At 31.4% G+C, this 22,879-nt stretch overlaps 3 protein-coding genes across 3 annotated transcripts; 2 read left to right on the forward strand and 1 right to left on the reverse strand.

Annotated features, from left to right (window-relative positions):
- The first annotated feature begins 1,765 nt into the window (after window positions 1–1,765).
- Window positions 1,766–12,679, forward strand: LOC107190414 (monocarboxylate transporter 9). Its single transcript, XM_015579212.1, has 9 exons — window positions 1,766–1,957; window positions 2,581–2,707; window positions 5,842–6,056; window positions 6,139–6,229; window positions 7,433–7,707; window positions 8,332–8,582; window positions 9,584–9,876; window positions 11,503–11,697; window positions 12,477–12,679. The coding sequence occupies exons 1-9, from the start codon at window positions 1,766–1,768 to the stop codon at window positions 12,650–12,652; spliced, it is 1,815 nt and encodes a 604-aa protein (XP_015434698.1). The 3' UTR covers window positions 12,653–12,679.
- A 1,247-nt stretch (window positions 12,680–13,926) lies between these two features.
- On the reverse strand, window positions 13,927–22,138 carry LOC107190415 (cytochrome P450 4g15-like). The gene is made up of 9 exons (XM_015579213.1): window positions 22,120–22,138; window positions 21,812–22,022; window positions 20,860–21,156; window positions 20,026–20,178; window positions 19,749–19,989; window positions 18,380–18,448; window positions 16,182–16,260; window positions 15,414–15,588; window positions 13,927–14,122 (listed from the first exon to the last, which is right to left on the reverse strand). Exons 1-9 carry the CDS (start codon window positions 22,136–22,138, stop codon window positions 13,927–13,929), a joined length of 1,440 nt encoding a protein of 479 aa, XP_015434699.1.
- Window positions 17,110–17,793, forward strand: LOC107190433 (cytochrome c iso-1/iso-2-like). Its single transcript, XM_015579231.1, has 2 exons — window positions 17,110–17,236; window positions 17,609–17,793. The coding sequence occupies exons 1-2, from the start codon at window positions 17,110–17,112 to the stop codon at window positions 17,791–17,793; spliced, it is 312 nt and encodes a 103-aa protein (XP_015434717.1).
- Window positions 22,139–22,879: the final 741 nt, after the last annotated feature.

Consider the following 22,879-nt stretch of genomic DNA (forward strand, 5'->3'; position numbering starts at 1 on the left):
CAACAAATTTTTTGTGTAATACTTAATGAAACCTTAATTTGATGATATATCGGATGAGTCATTTAAATCAATTCCCTCGAATATCTTTGAAATCGTTGATCATGCCGAATAATGTTTGAAATAAGAGTTGAATGTTTTCGGAGAGGAAACAATTCGATGAAAGTAGATTTTCTGGAAATGTACGCATAGAGGACATGTGAAGTTGAAAATTCTTTTTTTTGAAGTTATTTCGAAAAACCATTACTTTAGGAGAAATGTTATTTTAAAATTGGGCAGTTATAGAAATAATACCATGTTTACTGTGTTAATGTTAATGTTCGGAAGTAATCCTTACATGTTGCGCATAGTTAATTAATAGTATCGCGGGCAATTTTGAAATTAAAATATCTCCTAAACAAATGGTTTTTCAGTATAAATAGTTTAACACTATTTTCCTAGGGTATGACTAGCAATATCGTCTAATACAACACAAAATATGATTTCATATAAAAAAAAAATTTAACCTTTGTATTACCTCTGTATGTTTACCTACAAAGAAATTATTCAGATTAAATTATTCTCTCCCTAAAGTCATTAAATGACACATCTTGTATATTTATATAGTTACGTTTACTGGTCGGGATTGAGTAAAAATAAAAATGTCATAAGATATATAAATATAAAATTCATGGTAAATATGAATAATGAAAAATTCAGATCAACACATATACGTACAGGAAGTGAAAAGAGACTTTGTGAAATTTCCAAGTAATTACAAGAACCAAATCAGTAGTGTTGAATAAATATTCAATGTTTCTCAGTCTTTATATCATTTACGTATCGAAGTTGCGGTTCATGGAAAGGTTGTAAAATTCTGTGTACGAACCAATCTTCCTTTTTTCCATTTATTTTCTAATTCCATATGCTACCGTAGCCATATTTCATTCTTCTTAAGGACAAGCATTTAGGATCTTGACATTGTGTACATAGATAAGAGAGTCTTCGAATTCGTATCTGTCTTCCTCTGTTCAGTCAAAAACAACCCAGCTGACTGTCGTACACAATGGAGAATTAGTTAATTAAAGTGGCCACCTTACTGCACTGTTTCGACCACGTTACAGTTTTGTTTCACACCGGTAAGATTTTAAAAAGAATATATATTATTTTCATATTTTCCGATCAAAACTTGTAAAACAGGCAGGTAACAAATTCTTACACACGCTTGCTCCTGAATAGAGTTTAGTTTCGTATTAGTTACAGTGATTAACGGATTTATTCATAAAAGTTCAACGATGTGTCACAAATGATAGTGATTTGTATAACAGGTGATATAACAGGTGATATTGAGGTGAGCTTTTCAATATGTAAAAGAAACAGAACCAGTCATACTGGGCAAGAATGCTGCAGGAAATCTGAATACATATATGCGTATGGTAGTAATTAGTACTTTTTTGAAAAGCTTATATTTCAAAGATTAATTACTATAAATGGCTGACCAACTCAGTTTTTTCAGTTCTTTGAATAATTTTCGAAACGCTTTACACAATTTGAACTATGATGTTTTGATACTGTTGATTTGACGTTAAAAATCGTAAGAAGTATGATATTCAGGGACACTGTGATTACGAAGTGAATGATCTGTTCGTTTAGATTACAAAGTTCGTTCATATTACAGAAAGAAATTGAATGCAGTTGTTGTATAAAAACGAGCAAGAAATAAAAACAAGTATTCTATTCCTGTATGAAATTGTTTCTGTGAAATGTGTGTAGACTCTACAAAAACAAGATGATAACTAAGAACGGCACAACAGCGATGACAACAACGAAGGAGACGGTCACCGAAGAGAAGAAGCAACTTCAAAATAGTTCACTGCTTCCTGAAGACAAAGAAAATGAAGAGGATGAGATTACATTGGAAGATTTGGCTCCCGATGGTGGCTGGGGCTGGATGGTGATGTTCGCCATGATATTAGTATTCGTTAGTATTCACAATGATTAAATTAATTAAATAACTAACGAAACTTTTAGTTGTAAATAGTACAAACAACATTGGAGTATAGATATCAGGCGACAAATAAACCTAATCTAATATTAATTAATGGCATCAAAATGAAAGAAATGGAACTAGAATTGCAAGAAAAGTTAAATATTATTGTATGGAAACTTATAGAAAGAAGTGAAAGTGCCCCCAATTTACCCACGAAAGGTCTTAGAAATAAATGTGTATCTCTTTTTTGTTCATTATTTTATTACACATTTGCAAGTTCTGTGTTTCTAGGTCGATTGTATTATTAGAAAATGCGTTTTGGAACAGATTCGTCTTCCTACTACTTTAATCCCTAAAGCAAATTTTGAAGATATTTAGGATTATCTTTCAGACCATCTTTTAATCCATCAGTACTTTCCTTCGTTTGGTAGGATAGATTTCTGATATTGCTTATAAGTTAACGACCCTAATTGATCTTATGTTGCAATTCAATAAACTTACGGTAGCAATTCATAACACAAAAAATACGTTATGAAAAAGATTCAAAATAAAATACCGTCTTTGTTTTTTCACACACACACTTTGTTAAAATTTCTGTATTATTATGTTTTTAGGTTACAGCGTTTGGGCCATCTTCGTCCTTTGCAATTGTATATGGCGACTTCCTGGAAGCGACTGGTCAGGCTGGTACCGCCATGACGCTGTTTAATTCCATTTTTATGATTACATACTCCATTGCTGGTAAATAGACACTCTTTTTCCTTTTTTAGAACAAGCTCTGAATTACGTTTTTTTTGTTTACTCTAAATTTAATATTTTTAAGGTGACTACTGAATTTCCGAAACAAAAATTATCAAATTTTATTGATATGACAGCCACTTAATCAAAACTAATATTATCGATATCATGTTGGCATAATAGGCAATATTTACCATTTGAAAGTATGCAACTTAGCGATGCTTATAGTTGATTTTAGTGGAAATTGATTTTAGAAGTACTTTATCAACGTGAAATCGACTGAAGGATTCATAATAAAAACATCAATAAATATAAAACTATTAAAATTAAAATTAATAAGTCGATCATTACTTAATTCTATTAAATGTATACATATCTGTGTACAAATTTTAACCTTTTACATTGCTGTTGTAACTATACAGGATATGTTTCACTTAAACAATCTCAGATTTTGCCACTATGTTCTTAGAGTAAAAAGGAAAGTATTGTACAAATTTTAATTGGGAAACACTTTATTAAGAAGTTATAACAAAAGTATTCAATGTACAGACAATAACAAACTCATAGTAGGTATATCAGGATGCACAAAACGATCGACGATATTTATCTAATTTGTTTGTTAAAAATTACATTACTATTATAAATGTTTAAAGTCGTGTGTCTAACTTATATCAATCTGTAAGTAGTAAAACATGCAAAAATATTAAATACGAGTTCAATAGTTTATTGCTACGACTTCTCAACTTATTTTCACTCAGACAAGATACTGATAAGGTTTTGTGTTGTAATTATAAAACATCACGTATATATTTGTCTGCGTATATCTTCAAGACAACTATAATAGCATTAACGTGCCATTGAATAATTTAATTCCACGTTCCTGGCCGTTTTCGTGCATCTTTGCACAAGCTACCGTATGTACATCTCATTTAGTACTGATAACACGTGTTTGATGATAATGATAGTGAAGACAGTCACTTTTTAATGATTTCATTTAGCGATATTAATAGCTATGCCGACATTGGCACAGAGATGAGAATACCTTTTTGTGGTTTAACTTTTAGATTTCACTTCTATTGAAAAACGGTTTATAATTATTATATTACCAATAACAATTATAAATAAAGTAGACATCTGTGAATGAAATATATGCATAGAATATAAACAAAGTATTTGCAAAAAGCATGTAACACTTTTCACCTATTCTGTGTTTAATAAATATTACAGGAAATTGATAATTATGTAATACAAAACCAGCAAAAACTACTCGATGCTTTTAGTTTTACAAACATTTAATAATTACTCTTTCATTCATTAAGTGAATTCAAGATACAATTTGAAGCTATTACTTTTCATTCAAAATGTAAAACGTAAGTAGTCATTTCTGAGGTTTTGAGTATTTTACATGAAAAGCTAACATTTCGATAGTAGTTACACGTTGAAAACCGTTAATGCTTAATGATGTCATCGTAATGTGATCAAACACTTCAGCAATGTTACAACTCCCGACGTAATCAAGACGCAGTCAAATACTGCACAGACTGATACAGTCATATACATATTTTCAACTGTCAGATGCCGGAAAGATTACCGATAACGCAGCACTAATTCATGAATAGTTACATATTAGTGTGAATGTCTCGTAGATCCGTGGGCGCCAGATAAGAATGACAGACCAGTGCTGTCTCGGTTTGGAAAAACACATATACAAACATTTCTTTCAAAGGTTATAACGTGACATAGCAAAAATGTTATCTGATTTCTTGCAATACTTGCAATACGCAATAATATTTTTTTATGGTTGGTGTGCTTCTGTTGTGCCGACTGTGAAGTATTGTTATACGAATATATGATATTCAGGTAAACACATGTAGAATAACTATCTAATTACGTTTACCCAAATTCAAACTCTATTAAATTGAAGAGTAATTGATACTTTTGCATTCAGTTAAGCTCAAATAAAAAAAAAATTGTTCGTGTCTCGTGTATGACAGGTTAGAGCTATTAATATCAAAAGATTTTCAATCACGTCTGGAAAAAAGCAAGACAAGTAAAAATCAGGGTAATGAAAAAGTGCACATAATATCGCCTGCTTGAATAATATCGATTAATTCGTGTATTTATGAACTTTGTGTTTCTATAAAAAATGTCTCTTATAAAAATAAAAAATATAATTTCCAAATATTTATATTACTATTTATTATTTTTTGAGATGATCACGTTTACATGCTGGGTAAACGAAGTTCACATGTGCAGCTTTACAAATTTCGTGTTCCCATTCGTAACAAATAGCACACTGAAACTGCTATTCTCCGTAATGATCAGAGACTGCACGCTGGTCAAGACACAAAAAAGCTGTTTCCGGTAACAAAAATGTTGGAATCGATTAGATTGCTAAAGCATGTCATTAATTAGACACTCCAAGTAAATATTCATGCATTCATAGAATTTTTAAACGTGCCTTCACCCAGTCTGATGTAAAATTGTCACTGTTCGATAAATTTTGAAACTATCAAGATTCACTGAAACACTTCTTAATTTGCTACACTTTGCTCATGAGACGTTGCAGCCATAGTATGTTTTCCTACCACTGCCTTGACCACCAATTTAATTCATTACCAATAGATTTCAGCACTTTCTTCATGAGATATTACGAGTGACGATATGACGTACTAGGCGATATTAGATAGGCTTATCCTACGTGTGGACACAATATTTGTGTTCATAAAATATTTCTTTCATTTCGGACCTTGTATGACTTTGAAAGTCACTATAGCACATGGTTGAATTCGTCTTGACACACGTTTTCATGTGACATAAAAAGATATGCAGCGTTCCATTAAAAAAATTAAAGGTCACCTCTATTCCTCGACAAATATTACGAATATAAATAATTGAGTATTAATATGAATGTTGGCCATAGAAAGCTGCGAAACATTTCCCTCCGTAATTTTTGTCTAATACTTACCACTTCGGAGAAAACGCTGGCTAATACTAATATGAATACCCTGTATACAATAATACCTATTCCACGAAAGTAAATCCGTGTAAATCGGTATGTTACAGAGCAGTATGCTCGATAAATACGACCAAAAATATATAATATTAAAAATGAATGATTAACAAATTTGTAACAGGTTTAATGACCAACATGTTGCTGAAGAGGTGTACTATGAGGACGGTAGGTGTTTTCGGTGCTGCCCTTTTCTCGATATTGAACATCGCTATGGCTTTCGTGACAAACTTCTACGAAATGGCATTTCTGAATTTATTTCAAGGAGTCGGTCTCGGCTTAATCGTCACGATATGTAACACGAATTTCAACGCTTACTTCGTGAAGAAACGAGCACCAGTACGTAAATGCGAGGCCAATGACCTGCGCCCCCTGAGATACTTATATTCTTAATTTTTTAGAAAAAACTCTTGCCTTCCAGGTAATGAGCGCGGCCCAAGTTATCATTGGCTTAGGTGGTATCGTGTATCCAATAGTCATCGAGAAATTAATGAAAATATACGGATTTCGCGGTAAGTTACTTAATCGTCTTTATTATTGCAAAATTGATGGGAAGACACAAAATCATGTAAAAGGAATAGTAAATAACTGTTTAAAACGTATACGTATACTCATGAATAGACTGCGGATCTTTATGCAAAATGACATTTTCTAACGTAATTTATAAAGATAAGACCAAACATAGGAATTTCTTTCTGCTCTTAAGTACTTTATTGAGTTCGAAATAAAATAGAAAACTCCTTGTATCCAATGAAAGTTTTGTCTTTTATTGTATTTGACAGAGTTCTATTGGCTATAATTGTATAAAATTCGCAGTCTAGTCATGAAAGTACATATTTTTTTTAACTAATTCCATGTTCATTTTAATATCTTACAGCATTTAATACGTACAGATTATTATTTGTGTACAGTAATTTCTATCTGTTCATACAATTTCTGTATTGTCTTGTGTATAGTTTGATACCTTTGCTACCTTCGGGAGTAATATACATTGATTCAATTGATGCATAATTAAAACGAACTTGAGCAAACGTATTGTAATACTTTATATATACCACCTACATAAAATTGAATATTTCATAAGATTGAACTATAACATTTTTAATATTATTTCGTTTACGACTGTTGCACATAAAATGACTTTTGTTACCGACACTTAACATTATATTGAACATTATGCGAACTTCGTTAGACAAAGTAAGATTAAATGGAGTCTATACACATTTTACATTGAACTACATTCATGTCATATTCATTACATAATTATTACACTGACTTTGAAGATTGAATCTTCAAAGACACTTATAACTGCCATCTTTCCGCCGAATGTTGTCATCGCTAAATAGTATGTTTCAGGAGCAACTTACATACATCTTAATAAGGTTTATTTATGAATTTGGCTTCGGTGCCCATCTTTTAATGTACGTAGAAAAAATGGCCGAATTGAACTGAGACTGTTTCTCTACCTTAACTAACTTCAGTGTTTAAGCATAATTGTTTTTACTATTATGTTATATTATAGTACTTTGAAACGTGCAAAGTACACTGTGTAATTTTGTAATAATGAAAGAAGCCATATTAATCATGTTCATTCATAAGAGTAACGTCAAATATACCTATCAGTAAAATCGCTTATTTCATATACAATGACCTAATGCATGCAAACGTTAAATTATTTCTGTATCCCACAAAACGTTATTCTTACGTTTCGGCAGGTACCGCATTAATAATAGGGGCCATGAGCACAAATTGCATCGTTGGAATGACGATGATGCATCCAGTCGAGTGGCATACAAGAAAACCGGAAGATGTTCGAGCGGAAAGAGCACGCGAGAGGGAAGAACGGAAATTGTGTGGAATAACATCAACGAATCGCCGTTCCATCGACATTGCCCATTTCGCTATGCCCACGAAAACACGATGGAGTAGCTTGACGAGTCTGAAGGGCGATGGCGGAAAACAAATTCCGCTTTTAATAGAAACATTAAAAGTAAGTTCCTTTACGATTTATTCTGTCTGTCCCTTGGTAAGACAGTGACGGCTTACTGAGCACGAAATGTACTGGTAATCGTAAATAGGAATTGTAAACTCATAATATGTGTTGAAATGTGTATCATTTAACCGACCAAAATGGGGACCATTATGCGTATACATGAAGGTCGCATGATAAAGCGAATTAGAGCCTAAGAATATCCTCTAGAAGACTGTCCTTGGACTCGGTACTTTTGAATCAGAACTTCTTAAAAATATTCTATTTTGTAAGTTTAGACGTTGTTTAATACTTTATGGACGGACACAAATATATAATTACTGCGCTCGCAAATGTGACCTTCTTTCTAGTTAAATACAGATATTTAATATTATACTTTTTTTTAATATTGGTGAACATCGGTAATAAGGGTTTAAATGGAGCAACAACAAAAATTGTTTTTAATGTCCAGGAAGAAAGTTACTTTTCATCATGATATCGTCAGGCTAATCGAGTTCAGTGAATATTTCATATTTCATATTTGTTCATGAAGGATCGAAACGTCTTTTGAGTGTCCTTAGGTCCTCAATGATCAGTGGTTTACTATGATTTTAAGATGTTAACTGTTTCTTCTTGTTGACATAGGAGCCTGCAAAAAGAGTGGCTTCGATTTCGGAGCTCGAGGGTAAGATTTATTGCAAAAAGAAGTCAGGGTCGATGCGTGAACTGTTGACGAGGCGAATATCGACGCTTTCGTCATCTAGTGTGACGAACTTGGTGACAAGCATTGGAGTCCCCGGAGACATAAAGCATTTTGAGAAAAATAAGGAGAAGAAAAATGAGAAAGGAGTCCAAGTTTCCATTGGAGACGAAAATATCGAGAAAGGTGCATTTAAGTATGTTATGTGCACATTATTTTCCGAAAGGTTAAAGCAGTACATTGAAAAATATCTTTATACGGAATATTTGCAATTCTTATTCCAATTTGTACATAGTTTATTTTTTTGTCACTTATGATTATGATGTTATAATATAAATATAACTTCTAACAAAAAAAAGTTTGTTTTTACGTTTCATGTATTTGAGAATCGTATTATGCTTTATGAACGGCATTATAGTTTACTCGTTTCAAACGACATTTATTTAGAATCAGAAACAGTAGAACCCTCAGCTAAGGTGATGTTTTTTATTTGAATACTGAAAGGACTGCCCGTAAAACAAAAACATATATATATATATATATATATATATATATATCGACACATTTACATTAATATAAAAAACCGCTTACATAAATACTTTACAAGAAGTAAGAATAAATGGATAACTCTTCATATTTCTTACAATTAGTACTAAGAATTTACATTAATAAGATCGTGGAATTTAATATTCCTTGTAACAAAAAAGTAAGAAAGTTCCAGTTTATGCAAAATGTTTAGAAAGAACTCGCTGTCTTTTTTCGTATACATATATGAATTATGATTTCAAATTAATAAGGCAAACTAGAACAACGTACACAGAAGTGTTTACGTAATTAAATTAAACTATTGTTATTAATAGTCACATCAGTGATGTTTCAAAAATTTATATATAATTTCAACCAATCAATTAAAGAATCACTTAGGCATAGAAACATTTACTATTCTTATAATGAACTTATAAGTGAATGATCAATATTACACTATTCATCTGTCACATCTATTGCCTCAATAAATACATAAATATTTTTCACAAGCGAAAAATAATGAAAATAAATTATTTCGATACGTAATCAGAGGAAAATAAATGTCAGAAAATTTTAGTGTGTACAAAGTGTTATTTCAAACTGTAATAAAGTATTTATCATATTTCAGTGTCTAGATTCTTTTTAAAATAATGTTATTGACAATGCTTACAGAGAAATCTTGGACGATCTACTGGAAATGTCATTGTTGAAGAACTGTTGTTTCTTAAACATGTGTCTGGGCCTGAGTTTCATGTTTTCGAGCGACTTCACGTTCTCTTGCCTTCTACCGTTGATAATGACGAATTCTGGCTTCTCGAAAAGTCAGGCTTCCTTAGCAGTTACGATTAGCGCCTCCGCGGAACTGGCGTCCAAGATTCTGCTCGCGATTTTCACTTTAGTAGTGGATGTAAAATCGAGGTACATATTCTTCGCAGCTATGATTGCCATGGCGTTTGCAAAACTTGGTTAGTAATACAGACATTATATAAACAATTTTATAAAACATACCCCCGAATACAATTATTCTTCGTTTAGGGGTGAAAGTATGAATTTGTAAACATTTTCAAATTAACATTCTCTTTGACTGGTCATTTATTTCTCTTCTGACTTTGTGTTCAACGAATCTGTGTATTATATGCTATCGTATGTTATGTATTTTCACGGAAATTCTTTTCTGGGCATAGATAATTACAGGGTGCTTCATGAAGTGTCACATTTCAGCAATGAAGAAGGAGCATAGAGACAAGGAAATATACGAGGTCTGTCAGAAAAGTACGATAGCGTAGAAATTTGTTTTGTCAAATTATCTAGAAATCAACATTATCTGCTTCGAAATCTGGTTCTCTTGATAACACATAAACCGCTGGAGACGTTGTTCCCAGTTTTTGAAACAGTGTTGGTAATCTGCAACTTGAACTGCTTTCAGTTGGCCTGCCACAATCTATTGGACGTTGTCCACAGTTCTAAGATGACGACCCGCAAGGTGGGTTTTGATTTTTGGGACCAGGAGGAAATCAGACCGTCTCAGATCAGGAGAGTAAGGGGCTGTGGGACGACATGAATACCCTAATTGGCAAGAAACTTGTTCGCAAAGAGTGTGACAACAAGCGTTGTTATCTTAAAACATCCAAGAAAACTATCCTTAAACGAATTTTTTACCAAAACGGATATTCTTGTAGCACAGAATCCTTATTCCCATGATCTGAATCCGTGTGACTATTTTCTTTTCTCAAAAGTGAAACACCAACTTCGAGGTCATCATCTTAGAACTGTGGACTACATCCAATAAATTGTGACAGACCAACTGGAAACAGTCTTTAGCGGTTTGGAGCGTTCCAAGGGAACCATCTTGAAAGGGATAATGTTGATTTGTAAATAACTTGACCATACAAAATTCTGCGTTATCAGTTCCGTTACTTTTGTGACAGACTTCGTATTTATATAAAGCTGTGTTCTATTTGACTTTGTCTTCGAGTTATAGCTACTTTGGTACATATACCAGTAACGTACAGCAGCTTACCCCTTCAGGAAAAGCACAGAATGATACTTTTTGACTCCAGGACAAAAGTAGCCATAATTGTGTCATGGAGAGTTCTAGGATCTTTCGAAAACTTAAAAGGAAGGTGTTTTGGGCATTTCATATAACTAGCTACTTAGTATAATCGATTATAATAGCTCAGGTTATTATTAACACGTTAAATGCCGTGTCGCTCATCGGAGACCAAGAGTAGATTTTCCATTGAGTGATGAATCAGTATGAAAAGTAAAAAATGATACCTTGTTTTTTACAATTACAATTGTAGTAATGTTTCTAGCATTTGAAAATTTTCTAATATTTGTACACAAGTACAGCATTGCTTGTATCAGCTCGACACTTAACGTGTTAATGTAAGAATGATTATCATTGTAAAATATTAATAATTCTGGAACAAAATCAAATTGGACACATATTTGTATAAACTGTTTTCATTTTTTTTGTATATAAAACACATTGTATATGTTTTATTTAATATATGAATGAACACATGTAAGAAGAATCACCTGATTTTGTCGTCTAGCATTCATACGCGAATATTTATCGGTGTTTTCAGGTTACTTGTTCTACAGCAGTACGTTAAGTGGTGCATTTATCATGATAGCAGTGATCGGAGTAGTTAGATCATGGTTGTTAGTTCCTCAGCCATTGGTAGTGATAGAAGACATCAGTATTGAAAAGTTCGCGTCTGCGTATGGAATTTATGGCGCCATTAGCGGTGTCATTTCTATTCTATTTGGCCCAATTGTTGGTGAGTTTTCATTGAGCAGATATTACGCAAGTTATACAGGGTGTCCCTAATGATATGATTCCTATGATGGTGGCGGATGGGTTTTAATAGTGCTAACGGAATTGTAGAAGATATGAACATCTAATCCCATCCTTTTTTCATAGACACCCTGCATATGAATACCATGTTGGTAATGTGATGTCTCATTGTAGTACGTAATTAGTAGACTGTGGATTTGTATTTAAAATAACATTTTATAATGCAATTCATAAAGACAAAAATAAAAATAGAAATTCCTTTCGTCCCTTAGGTATCTTATTGGGATAAAACAAAATGGAAAATTCGTTGCCTCTGATGAAAGTTTTCTTTTTAATTGTATTTCACAGAGCCCTGTAGGTTATGAATGCATAAAATCTGAAGTCTAATACTTAGATTGCGGAATTTATGCATTAGTAGTTGTAGAAGTGTAGAAAATTAATCAAATTTCCATTCTATACGAAATCTAAAAGGTCAGAAAACAATTAAAATCAACACATAGACATGACAAATTTATATTATTTGTTTATTAAAGCCTAAGAAAATGGTTAAGCTCGTTATGGTAATGTGTAAAGTAAGCAGTTAATAAATAGTTCATTATTCTGTAATTCTAGTTTTTACAAAATAATCTTAGAAAATACGAATTTAATTAGTGTAAACATCTGCAACCTAACAACACTGTTGACGTAAATCTATGTAGGAATTCCACATAGTAGTTGACTTAATGTTCGGCCGGATTTTCAGATGCTAATGAATGGTTTTAGGGCTGCTGAAAGACTGGACCAACAGTTTCGTGGTCTGCCAGCTTGCGCTTATAGCAATGAACGTCCTGTTCGTTATTCCGTGGGCAATACAGTTCCTTTCAGTGGACTTACCAAAGAGGAGGAAGGAACAAGCGGACAAAGTGGCTGCCGAAACTTCCGGTCTCTCGGCGAATTGATGATGCAAATGAAGACATACAGCGAAACAGGGGAGAAAAAAAGAACTCGTAAACGCGTGAAACACGAAATGTCTACTGGAAAGTAGGATTTTGTACAGAAACATTCCTTCAAACCGTAATATTATACAATATTTGTGCGATATTTTAGAACGTACAAGACTTTTTTATTAGATTTCAAGTTCATTTGACACAGCCTTCCTGTAGAATATACTTTAGAAGACTTCTGCTGATTGTGAGACTAAATATTTTAAAGTCGTTACTTTGTTAATTTATGTTGATACTATCAGTGACATATTGTAATTCGTTGTAGGTGTACACTTAGGCCGATATTATGTAAGAATGAAATTGGAAATATATATTTTATTTCAGAATTGTCATAGACTGTGAAACGTGAAAATAAAGAAAAAGACGAATGGATATGGAACGTGGTTAAGTATTTTATTACTTCGAATGGTTCAATGTCAGGAAATTGTAGAACATTTTGATTTATTTTTTACTATTAACTCTTATTCATATGCAAATTGAACACTTCTGTAGATCAATTTACAAAAAATGAAATTAAATAGACGATGATGCCTATGCAAGGATCTCATTTGGTTACAGATAAAATTGAAAAAATTCTTAAATTCGTTCTTCTTTTCAACTTTTTCTATTTTTTTTATAAAATACCGTGTAAAGTTAATTGAATTACGGAAATGCATAGGCTTCATAATTTAATAATAAGTATATTAAAATAAGATACAAAGAATACGAAATGATGTGAAATGTAATTAACCTAAGCTACATATTGATTGTAGCCAATAATCTGCAACTTTCGATAAATATGTGAAGTAATATTTAACAGCTGACATATGATCTTTCAAAAGTCTATCATGAACTCATAAACTCACAAAAATTTATATTTTAAATAGTTTTATTAATTTCGTTTTTGTGAACATTACAATTGCAACTTGTTCTACAATCTGAAAGTAACGCATATGAAGCTATTTATACAGATATGTTTTAAAAATATATACTATATTTTATACCCCTCACGGATAGTGTAATATCAAAAGATATTAATTGAAAAATATTTTTTACGTACTTTTTAAAAATATTCAATGGACAAAATTAGGTCATCTAGAGCTCGATAATACAATAAAAAGTAAGTGAAACTGTGAATCCTGATTCATACGGTTTCCACATCGTTATGCAAAGTATTTGATGGGAAAATTTATGGACATTCGTGTAGCAGTCAATCTGCGAACGTAGGTATCACTTACAAAAACTCCATTTCAAACAAAAACTTCTGAACTGCTTTTGTTTCGCGGCTCGATTTTTATTCGGAAGCCGTCCACTCTCTTTAGAATAATATCAACCTTCAGCCGGAAGTCCTTTTCTGTGAGATCCGACAGGATCCTGTAGTTCCGCAGGATCGTCGACAATAAAACCTTCAACTTTAATATCGCGTATTTCCTTCCCACGCAAGACCTACAAAAAAAAGACGGAATTTAATCGCCTTAAGCTTCGTAAAATTCTACTTTGAAACAGGGAGACACTTTTGAGTGTCCGCTTACGGAGAATAATTGAACATTGATAAAACTGATGTCCTTAAAATATATTGTTACACGCGATGGTTCATAAATGCATAGTAGAATTGTAGAAAGCAAATTTGTACAATAAAATGAATATAAAATATTTAATTCACAATAGGTTGTAGATATTGTAATTTCTGTGTTACTGAACATTCATATTAGTACATTTCATATGGCACTCTTGTTATCCAATTTTGTATGTTCGAAAAAATAATTTAATTATTATTATTTTCTTTTGCCTTTTTGTTTACATTTGTTTCCGTGTTTATTTTGCAGAAGATATTCTAGAGTTCAGTTTGATCATTAATTTATCTACTAAAACAGATTGCTTTAAATTTAACGAGTTATCAGTGAATAAATAAGATGAACATAAAATGAGAAGTCTTGTGATATGTTTTTAAATATGTTAACATAGTCTTATAGTTATTAAGGAACATCAGTGGGTTTGAGGTAATTTCATGGTTATCATTATTATTTCGACATTATTCACTGTCATTGTAAATAAAAATGAGTAGAATTTAATTCGAATACAAATGATTATTAAGCAGGACGTCTAAGGAGGGGATCATTATATATATTCGATTAAACAATTACTTGAAAATATGTCTACTCATTCATGTTGCCTGTTATTTTGTCATATGATTAAAAGTTTTATTTATTTCATGACCGAAAGCAAAAATTGAGAAATTTATAAAGTAATATTTTATAGAATTTTTTCAAATAATATCAGAAAGCTACTTTGAATTCAATTTTATTGGTGCCCTAAAATTTGGACTATTTATTGGATTAGCTAAATATAACATATTACTTTTTTTATTATATGACTATTTTTATCTTTTCTCTTTTATATTAATGTGTCTTTGCATTGCTGGGATGCTGTATAATGTTGTATTTTAGCTTTTATGTACTGCTATATTGTTTTATACAGAGGAAAAAAGAGAAAAGACATTTTAAGTCTTGACGGTTGTTGAAGTTAGGCCGAACGAAGTGCAACGCTGCAGGATGGTTGCTCTCCTGCAGGCGTCTTCAGTGGCCATAATGGGGGAGTAAAAACTTTTTTGCAAAACAAAATGTTGCACATTTTTAATAATGCTCCATAAAGTAGTCGTTTCAGAACCCATTACTACTTAGACCTTTTTTTATATCCTAAGAAGTCAAGAAAAAATTATATATTTTTTTAGACTTACCTCGGTCCAGCACTGAAGGGAATGAAGGAATAATAATGCCTACTTTGCATTCGTTCAGGTAAAAAGTTGTCGGGATTGAATTCTTCGGGATTCGGATAGAATTCTTCTAACCGGTGTACCTTAAACGGTGCGATTAATACTGTACAACCTTTTGGTAATACGTAACCATTAGTGGCTGAAAAGAAGTTAATAATAATAATAGTAAACTAAAATATATGTACCATTCATTAAGAAATAAAAATTACAGTTTTATAGAATACTAAAAATAATACTAATGATAATAGTGCAACACTTCTATTACTCATTATATGTGATACTTAAAAGAAGTATACAAACTAATTTAAGCTTATAGAAGTTTTTATCATATCGCATTCTGCGCATTCATGTTTCCCAAAAATACAAACATGCACGAACTGACTGTTGAGGCTTTCGGGTGTAAGCCGTACAGTGAGAACTGTAGGATGCCGGGCCGTGAAAGCCTCAAATCTCTGATTATGCATGAACTGGTTGTATTTATCTATCCTTAAGTATTAGATTATTACGTAAAAATAACGTTCTCTACACTTAATTAACTTTTTCAAAATCTAGTTTTTCTATGAAAATTTACAGAAAGCATCAGTTTATATTGTACAATTATATAGACATGTTTCAAACTACCATTTTGTTCCCACCAATCAAGTAATAATAACAATAATCAGTGTGGTATCTATTTGAGTTAGTAAATACCTTATTTAGTTATTTTATATGTTTTACAATATTATAATTTACCTAATTTGACGTCTTCTTTGAGTAACCTAGCAATGGCGGGCACTGGCGGGAAAAGTCGTAAAGTATGATACACCCGGTCCTAAAGTACAAATGTCGTAATTAAGTTGGATTTCATGTTTTGTAGGACAAAATTGTATAAATGTTCATATATGTACAATTTTCTGTTGGAATTACTAGAACAGTTTCCAATAAACGAATTATTTCCATTATTTCTGATTCATAAAAATACAGGTATCGCGTTTTACATAAATAAAATAAAACAATAAATATTTACTCCCTTCATTGGAAATTCTATTAGGTTAAAATTGAAGTCAAAATTTTCTTTCCGTAAGTTAATTCTCTTACAGTATAAAGATATAAAACTTGCAGTCTAAACATCAACTCTATGGTATTTATAACACTGTACATATGTCAATGTAATATTTTCTTTAATCAGTTGAATTGAAACAAGTGAGGTATTGTGAATATATCATGTGTTAAATGTATACATGTATATATGTGTTTTAAAAGTATTGTTAATATCTATTATCAGTAATTGTCTAGCCAATACGTTATTGATGACATATTAGTTTGCCTTTGCCGCTACTATGTAATAATTAACTATGTTTATTGAAATAAAACAAATTTATTATTAATATTTCACATAGAATTAATTTTGAAGTGAATTAATTGAAAAGAAATAACTACATACATAATAAATTAATTATGATTTTAATGAAATTAGGCATTTATGAACAGTGATTAATTGTGTTAACGTTAGTAAAACATATACTACTGAGTATAGTACAGTAACATGATCGAAAAAAGTTATCGTTTATCGAAAAACTTCAATGAATGTAGAAATCGATATGCATCGAATGGCTGAAATTGTACTAATATGTAGTTAACATAACCTTCGATTTTAGGAATATTGAATTACTTTTCAAAAATGGGAGACTCGGCTAATGGGAAAAATTTGTTCGTAAAAATGTGCGCAATGTGTCATACAATTACCAAAGATGGTAGTCACAAAGTAGGCCCGAATCTGTATGGAATTGTTGGAAAAACCTGTGGTAGTACGTATTTAACAAATCTTAATCAACGATATATAAATCATATTATATCAAAAATATTAATAATTTTATATGAATATTAGAACTAATATTGTCTTCAGAAACATTTGGTCAATCGAAAAATTCTAGAAGTATTACATTAGTATGCTAATAGCTCAATGAATTTTATAATTCCACCATTTTTTTGCACACAATGAAATTAGCCCGTGTAGTACAATTTTCTAATAAATCGATTTTTGTGGATAAATAATTTATAAAAGTTGGTGTTAAATAAGTTCAATAAGAGTTCTGTATCTTATGAAACTATTACATTATGTTCTTAAGAAGCTAACTATCGCTTAGTTAATCCTAGAATAATCATTTTAATAACTTTAGCTACTCCCGGTTTCAAGTACACCGATTCTATGAAATCCAAAGGCATTACATGGGACGAGCACACATTAGACGAATATTTGGAATACCCTATGAAGTATATACCAGGTACAAGAATGGTGTTCAATGGCATTAAGAAACCCGAAGCCCGGAAAGATATAATAGCTTACTTATCAACATTAAAATAAATGCATTTTTCATGTGAAATATTTTGCACAGTGTCGAAAATATATTACAATAATAATACATAGTAATATTATAGCATTAGAATAATAAGATTAAAATGTCAACTTTTGATTAATACTCTTGGCAGAAAGTATTTAATCAATAATTGATATGACTATGATGTAATAAATTTATTTAGATACATAATAAAAGTGTAGCCTACTTATGATGTACACAAAGGCCACGAAACCTAAGGATTAACTCTACTTAAAATAAATATGTTTATTTATTTCCAATGTAGAGAATAATTAGTGCGACAAGAGACTTGAATAAAAATTTTTCTACAGCGAGTCCTATTACTTTCAGAGTGTACTTTATGTATTTTGTAAATAAACTGTTTTTTCAGAACTAATGAGTATGTTTTTCACCTGTAAGTTCGCATGATTCAATTATTGTATAAAATTTTAAATGTTACTTGCGTTTGTTGCTATGCCAAGTGCATTAAAGCGTATATATTCGTTGGTAATCGAATTTATATAAGTGAATGTGATAAAATAGTATGAAAATATTATCTATTTGACAGAAGGAAGAATAGGTTATTGTACTTACCTGGATATCTTGATGAATACCGAGTACACAGAGAACGAAACTGGAACCTGCAGCCGTGGTATCATGTCCCTAAGTATCAACAAATCAATTATGCATAGTAAATTTAATCACATTTGATTGTTGGGAATAACACCACACTATTTGCAAGGCTAGACCTAACGCTAAACTATCAAATTTCATGTTAAAATATCTACAATTAGTATAACTAATTCCACAAATATTTTGCAACAAGAAAACGTCTGTACTACGAAATAAATTATTTCAATTCTTGTTGAATATATTATTCATTCTGATTGAAGGACCGCATGCATCAGTAATAACGGTTCAATTCGTCGCTTGTTTTTTATATTTGCAGATATCTCAATAATTAACAAATTCCTCTCCTTCATTAATAAATTACACAGTAATCGAATAAAATTTTTAAAAAATCGATTTTGAATGTGAATTAAATAAGAATAATTTTGATATGGCTACGTCCATGTCGAAGTTACGTGATTTTTTGTATTAAAAAGATAATTGTTGTTAAAAGTCAAAATGAAAGCTTTTACGAACAAGTTGATTTATCTCCTTCTTCTTATGTTAAGAAGTAGTAGCTGGCTATCAGTTTATATTGGTAATGAAATTTCTTTTATCTTCGTTCATATTTTTTTTTAGGCGGCATCTATAACTTGTTTATTGACTGTTGCACATATTTATTGAAATTTTCCATCCTCAAAGTATCAGACCTCAGTACTGCCCTCCTTACCTTAATTGTCCTAACTGATTTATTCGGACATCCGATAAAAATGAGGTTTTATCATTTTCTTTATGTCATCTTTGTTTTTCATTGTAGGCTATTTTCATATAAGAAACGGTTCAAATCATATTTATATAATTTTTTTATATGTATCTTGAACTTAGAACTATCTGAATTAGCAGATGTTAGATAGAACAATATAAACTAGTAGAACCTTTTCAAAACCAGTTAGGCCAAATAAGTTAGGTTTTTTCTGGAGCCCTAAAAATCACACAGGATATTCTAGCTTTAACTAAAAAGTGAAACGCATATGGGGCTTTAAATATTTCGAAAAATCTTGAAAAACAATAATATGTTAGATTGAACATTTTAACCGTTTTCACTCGGAATTTCCAAATTTCCCATACATTTTATCCCCTGAGAAGGGACAATGAAGTGCAAAGGGTTAAGTAAGGAGGGCAGAGTAGCCGTACACCCTGTATAAGCACCCGCTGCATTGAGAGAGTTAAATAAAATTCTACAGCTGTTACATTTTTCCCCATATCAATATTGCGTTAACAATGTTTCTCAAAGATTCTTTAGTGCGTGTTTAGAATTAATCGATTTTTACTTCCTTAATCGAAATTAACTTACCTCGAACATTATAGTGTCAACTTCCTCTTTGATTTCTTCATCGGTAAGTTGAGCGCCGTTCTTCGAAATTTCCAATAAAAGATCCAAGAAGGCGAGTCTCTTCTTCTCGCCGACATCATTGTCATCGATGTCATCGAGATCGTCTCTGACATAATGCATTTTTGCGGTTTCATCCCGTTCTTTATTACTGGATTCATTGCTTTCGTCAGACTGAACCGAGTCTGCCACTTGCTTCGACTTCCTTACATCTCCAATATTTGAGCAGATATTCTTGTACGATTCTGCCTTCTTCTTTCGAATCACTTTCGACGTTAAACTGTGAATGATATTGAGCAGCCTCTCTTGTTTCTTTGCGTAACGCGAAAACTTGAAGAGAAAATCGAACCGTAGATTTACGTTGTACTGGCGTCGGTGAATTATGTCGCACATACTGTTAACGAACAAAAATTCAAATGTTAAACGTATAAGGTCTTTAATTTACGACAGCTACAAATCGCTCAATCAGTGAATTATTTTTCTCCTATTAACAAGAAATAGGATATGAATTCTTTATCTTTGATGTCAAACCTTTATTTTTCACAAAACTATAAAAACTGGTTCGATTCAATTGTACATCGAATGGTTTATCGATATCTTATTAAAATTCAGATATTCAATCAGAGAATTATCCTTCAATTAGAATGGATAATACATTTACTTATTTATTTAAACAGAATGCGTAACAACAGAATTCTAAAAAAAGTATCGATTTAGTCTAAGGAAAATTTGTGAGATAAACAATTCAGAGAACATCGATTATTATGCTCGGATATTTTAGATACAGGAAAGAATATAAAAATTGTTTTTATCTGTTTATGTATGAAAGAAATTTTGAAAATATTGCTGTAAAAGAAAAGTGATATTCTAAAGTAGGAGCTTTTAGAAAAAGAAAAGTTCCATAAAATTTCAGTGAATATAAATTAAATATAAAATTAAACATAAATTAAATATAAATTAAATATAAATATAAAATATAAATTAAATATAAATTTACTAAACCAATTTGCAAAATATTCATTTTGAAGAAAGAGAATTTAAAAAAACATGAACTTAGTAGAATTGAAAAGCTTACTCCATTACAGCCATGGCGTATTCGTATCCATTTCCATGTTTTTCGGATTCCCTCAGACCCATCGCTGTTTCCAATAAAATATCAACAGTCACTGCGGACAGGTAATCGTGGCAATCGAATTCTTTTCCCACTTGATCACGCAGCCGTATTACCAAATCTCTACTGTTTTCGTAAAATAATGGAACGAAAGTTTTTAATACGTTAAGATGGAATGTTGGCGCTATGATCTTTCTATGTGTTCTCCATTTTTCACCTGTGCTGATGAGCAATCCGTTTCCCAGCCACGGTTTAAAGTATCTGTAACGTGACCGCTGTAATTTGATTTTTCATTGCAGGTACAAAAATAAAGAGTAGAAAATTAAGTTAGTTTAAGCTAAATTAAATACAGTTGAAAGTATGTATGTACAGTACAAAATATCCTGAAAACTGTAGAAATTAGTATGTGTTAGGAGATGATAATGAACAGTATCAATTTTATGGAAAAATCAAACTGATTAAAGTACTATAATTATTTTAAACGATACATTCTAGAACGAGTAAAAATAAATCTGCGAAAGAGTATTTTTTTGTCTCTCTTATTTGATTCTTTAACATTAATCTCAAATATTAAGCACTTATTTTGTATAATAGCATTTCATATATCTGTTAGTCTGTCGCTGTCTTTTGCACAAAAATGCTCTGTTTTATCATTAAAACCTGCATTATACAGCAACAGAATTATCGAACAAGTTATTAAGTGTATTATACAATAATAATTGCCGCTTTTTAGTAGTTTTCGTTATTTCCTATAACTTTCTGATATTTTTCTGTCAAAGAAATAATTCCACGACATATTTTTGCATACACGTAAAAAAAGCGTTATTACAATAAATATAAATATATTTTATTGATATCGAGGGCATTGTGTGACCAATCGGTTTAAATCACTTCACATTACACAGTGTCCAATTACCTGTATTCGGACGATTTGTCGATATGAACCGTACTACTAAGAATAATTTCAACGTCTCGAGGATGATACATGAAAATCACTAATTTGTTTCCTAAAAATGCACGAGCCACAGGTCCAAACACATCGTATTCGAGTAGTTTTTCTAGAACGTGATTTGGATGGATACCAAATGTTAATAAAGCATTTCCTAGTATTGGGAATGTTTTCGGACCTGCAAAAAAAGTATCAAAGGACGTTCACTTGTGAAAAACAATTATTCTACTTTATGCCTTTTGTTTGATTTATTAAATTAAATTATTATTACGTGCCTGGTAACTTATTTCCCATGCGAACTACTCGTAAACTTTCGATGTAAAAATAAATGCTGAACAAGATCGTAGTGATTGCAACGAGTGAATAGAAGACAGCTGTTTGCCAGTAAGAAGTTGTCACCACTGCCGTCTCCATGTTAAATTCTACCCCTCCAAGGATTACAATGTTAAATTAAAAATAAAAAAACAGTGAAAGTATGAAATTACATAGTAATTAAATTCTTAACAATTCCGTTTATTTAATCACTGCTTAGAGTACCCACTGAAGAATGAACACCACTCTAGTTTAATTTATTGTACATTAAGTTCTGTTAGAAACAAAATTTTCGAATTACAATGGTACCAAATCATCATGAATTCTGTAGTAGATGAAAGATTGGTTGAAATTTACTTGAAATTAATTGTTTGTGTACATTAATCACAACGATGCAATGCTGATTATTAGGTTACGAATTTTATGTAATTTAAGCAATCTACGAATATGCAAAAAGATTAACAAACAAGCCCAACAGTGTTTATCATATTAGTACTTGTAACATGGTAAACCCCTTTAATAGATGAAAAATAGAAATCGACGTGAAATCGAGATTTCTACAAACGTACGTAGTCAATACCGTAAATATCTCCGTACACTAAATACCTCTTCGCGGTCTGAGCTACGCGTGTACTAAAATCTGTAAACAAGAACCGTCGAAGCAACGGCACCTTTTATATTCTCGATTATACATGCATCGATATACTGACGATTCAGTACGGA

Source organism: Dufourea novaeangliae, unplaced genomic scaffold (assembly GCF_001272555.1).
Source record: "Dufourea novaeangliae isolate 0120121106 unplaced genomic scaffold, ASM127255v1 scaffold199, whole genome shotgun sequence".
NCBI lineage: Eukaryota > Metazoa > Arthropoda > Insecta > Hymenoptera > Halictidae > Dufourea > Dufourea novaeangliae.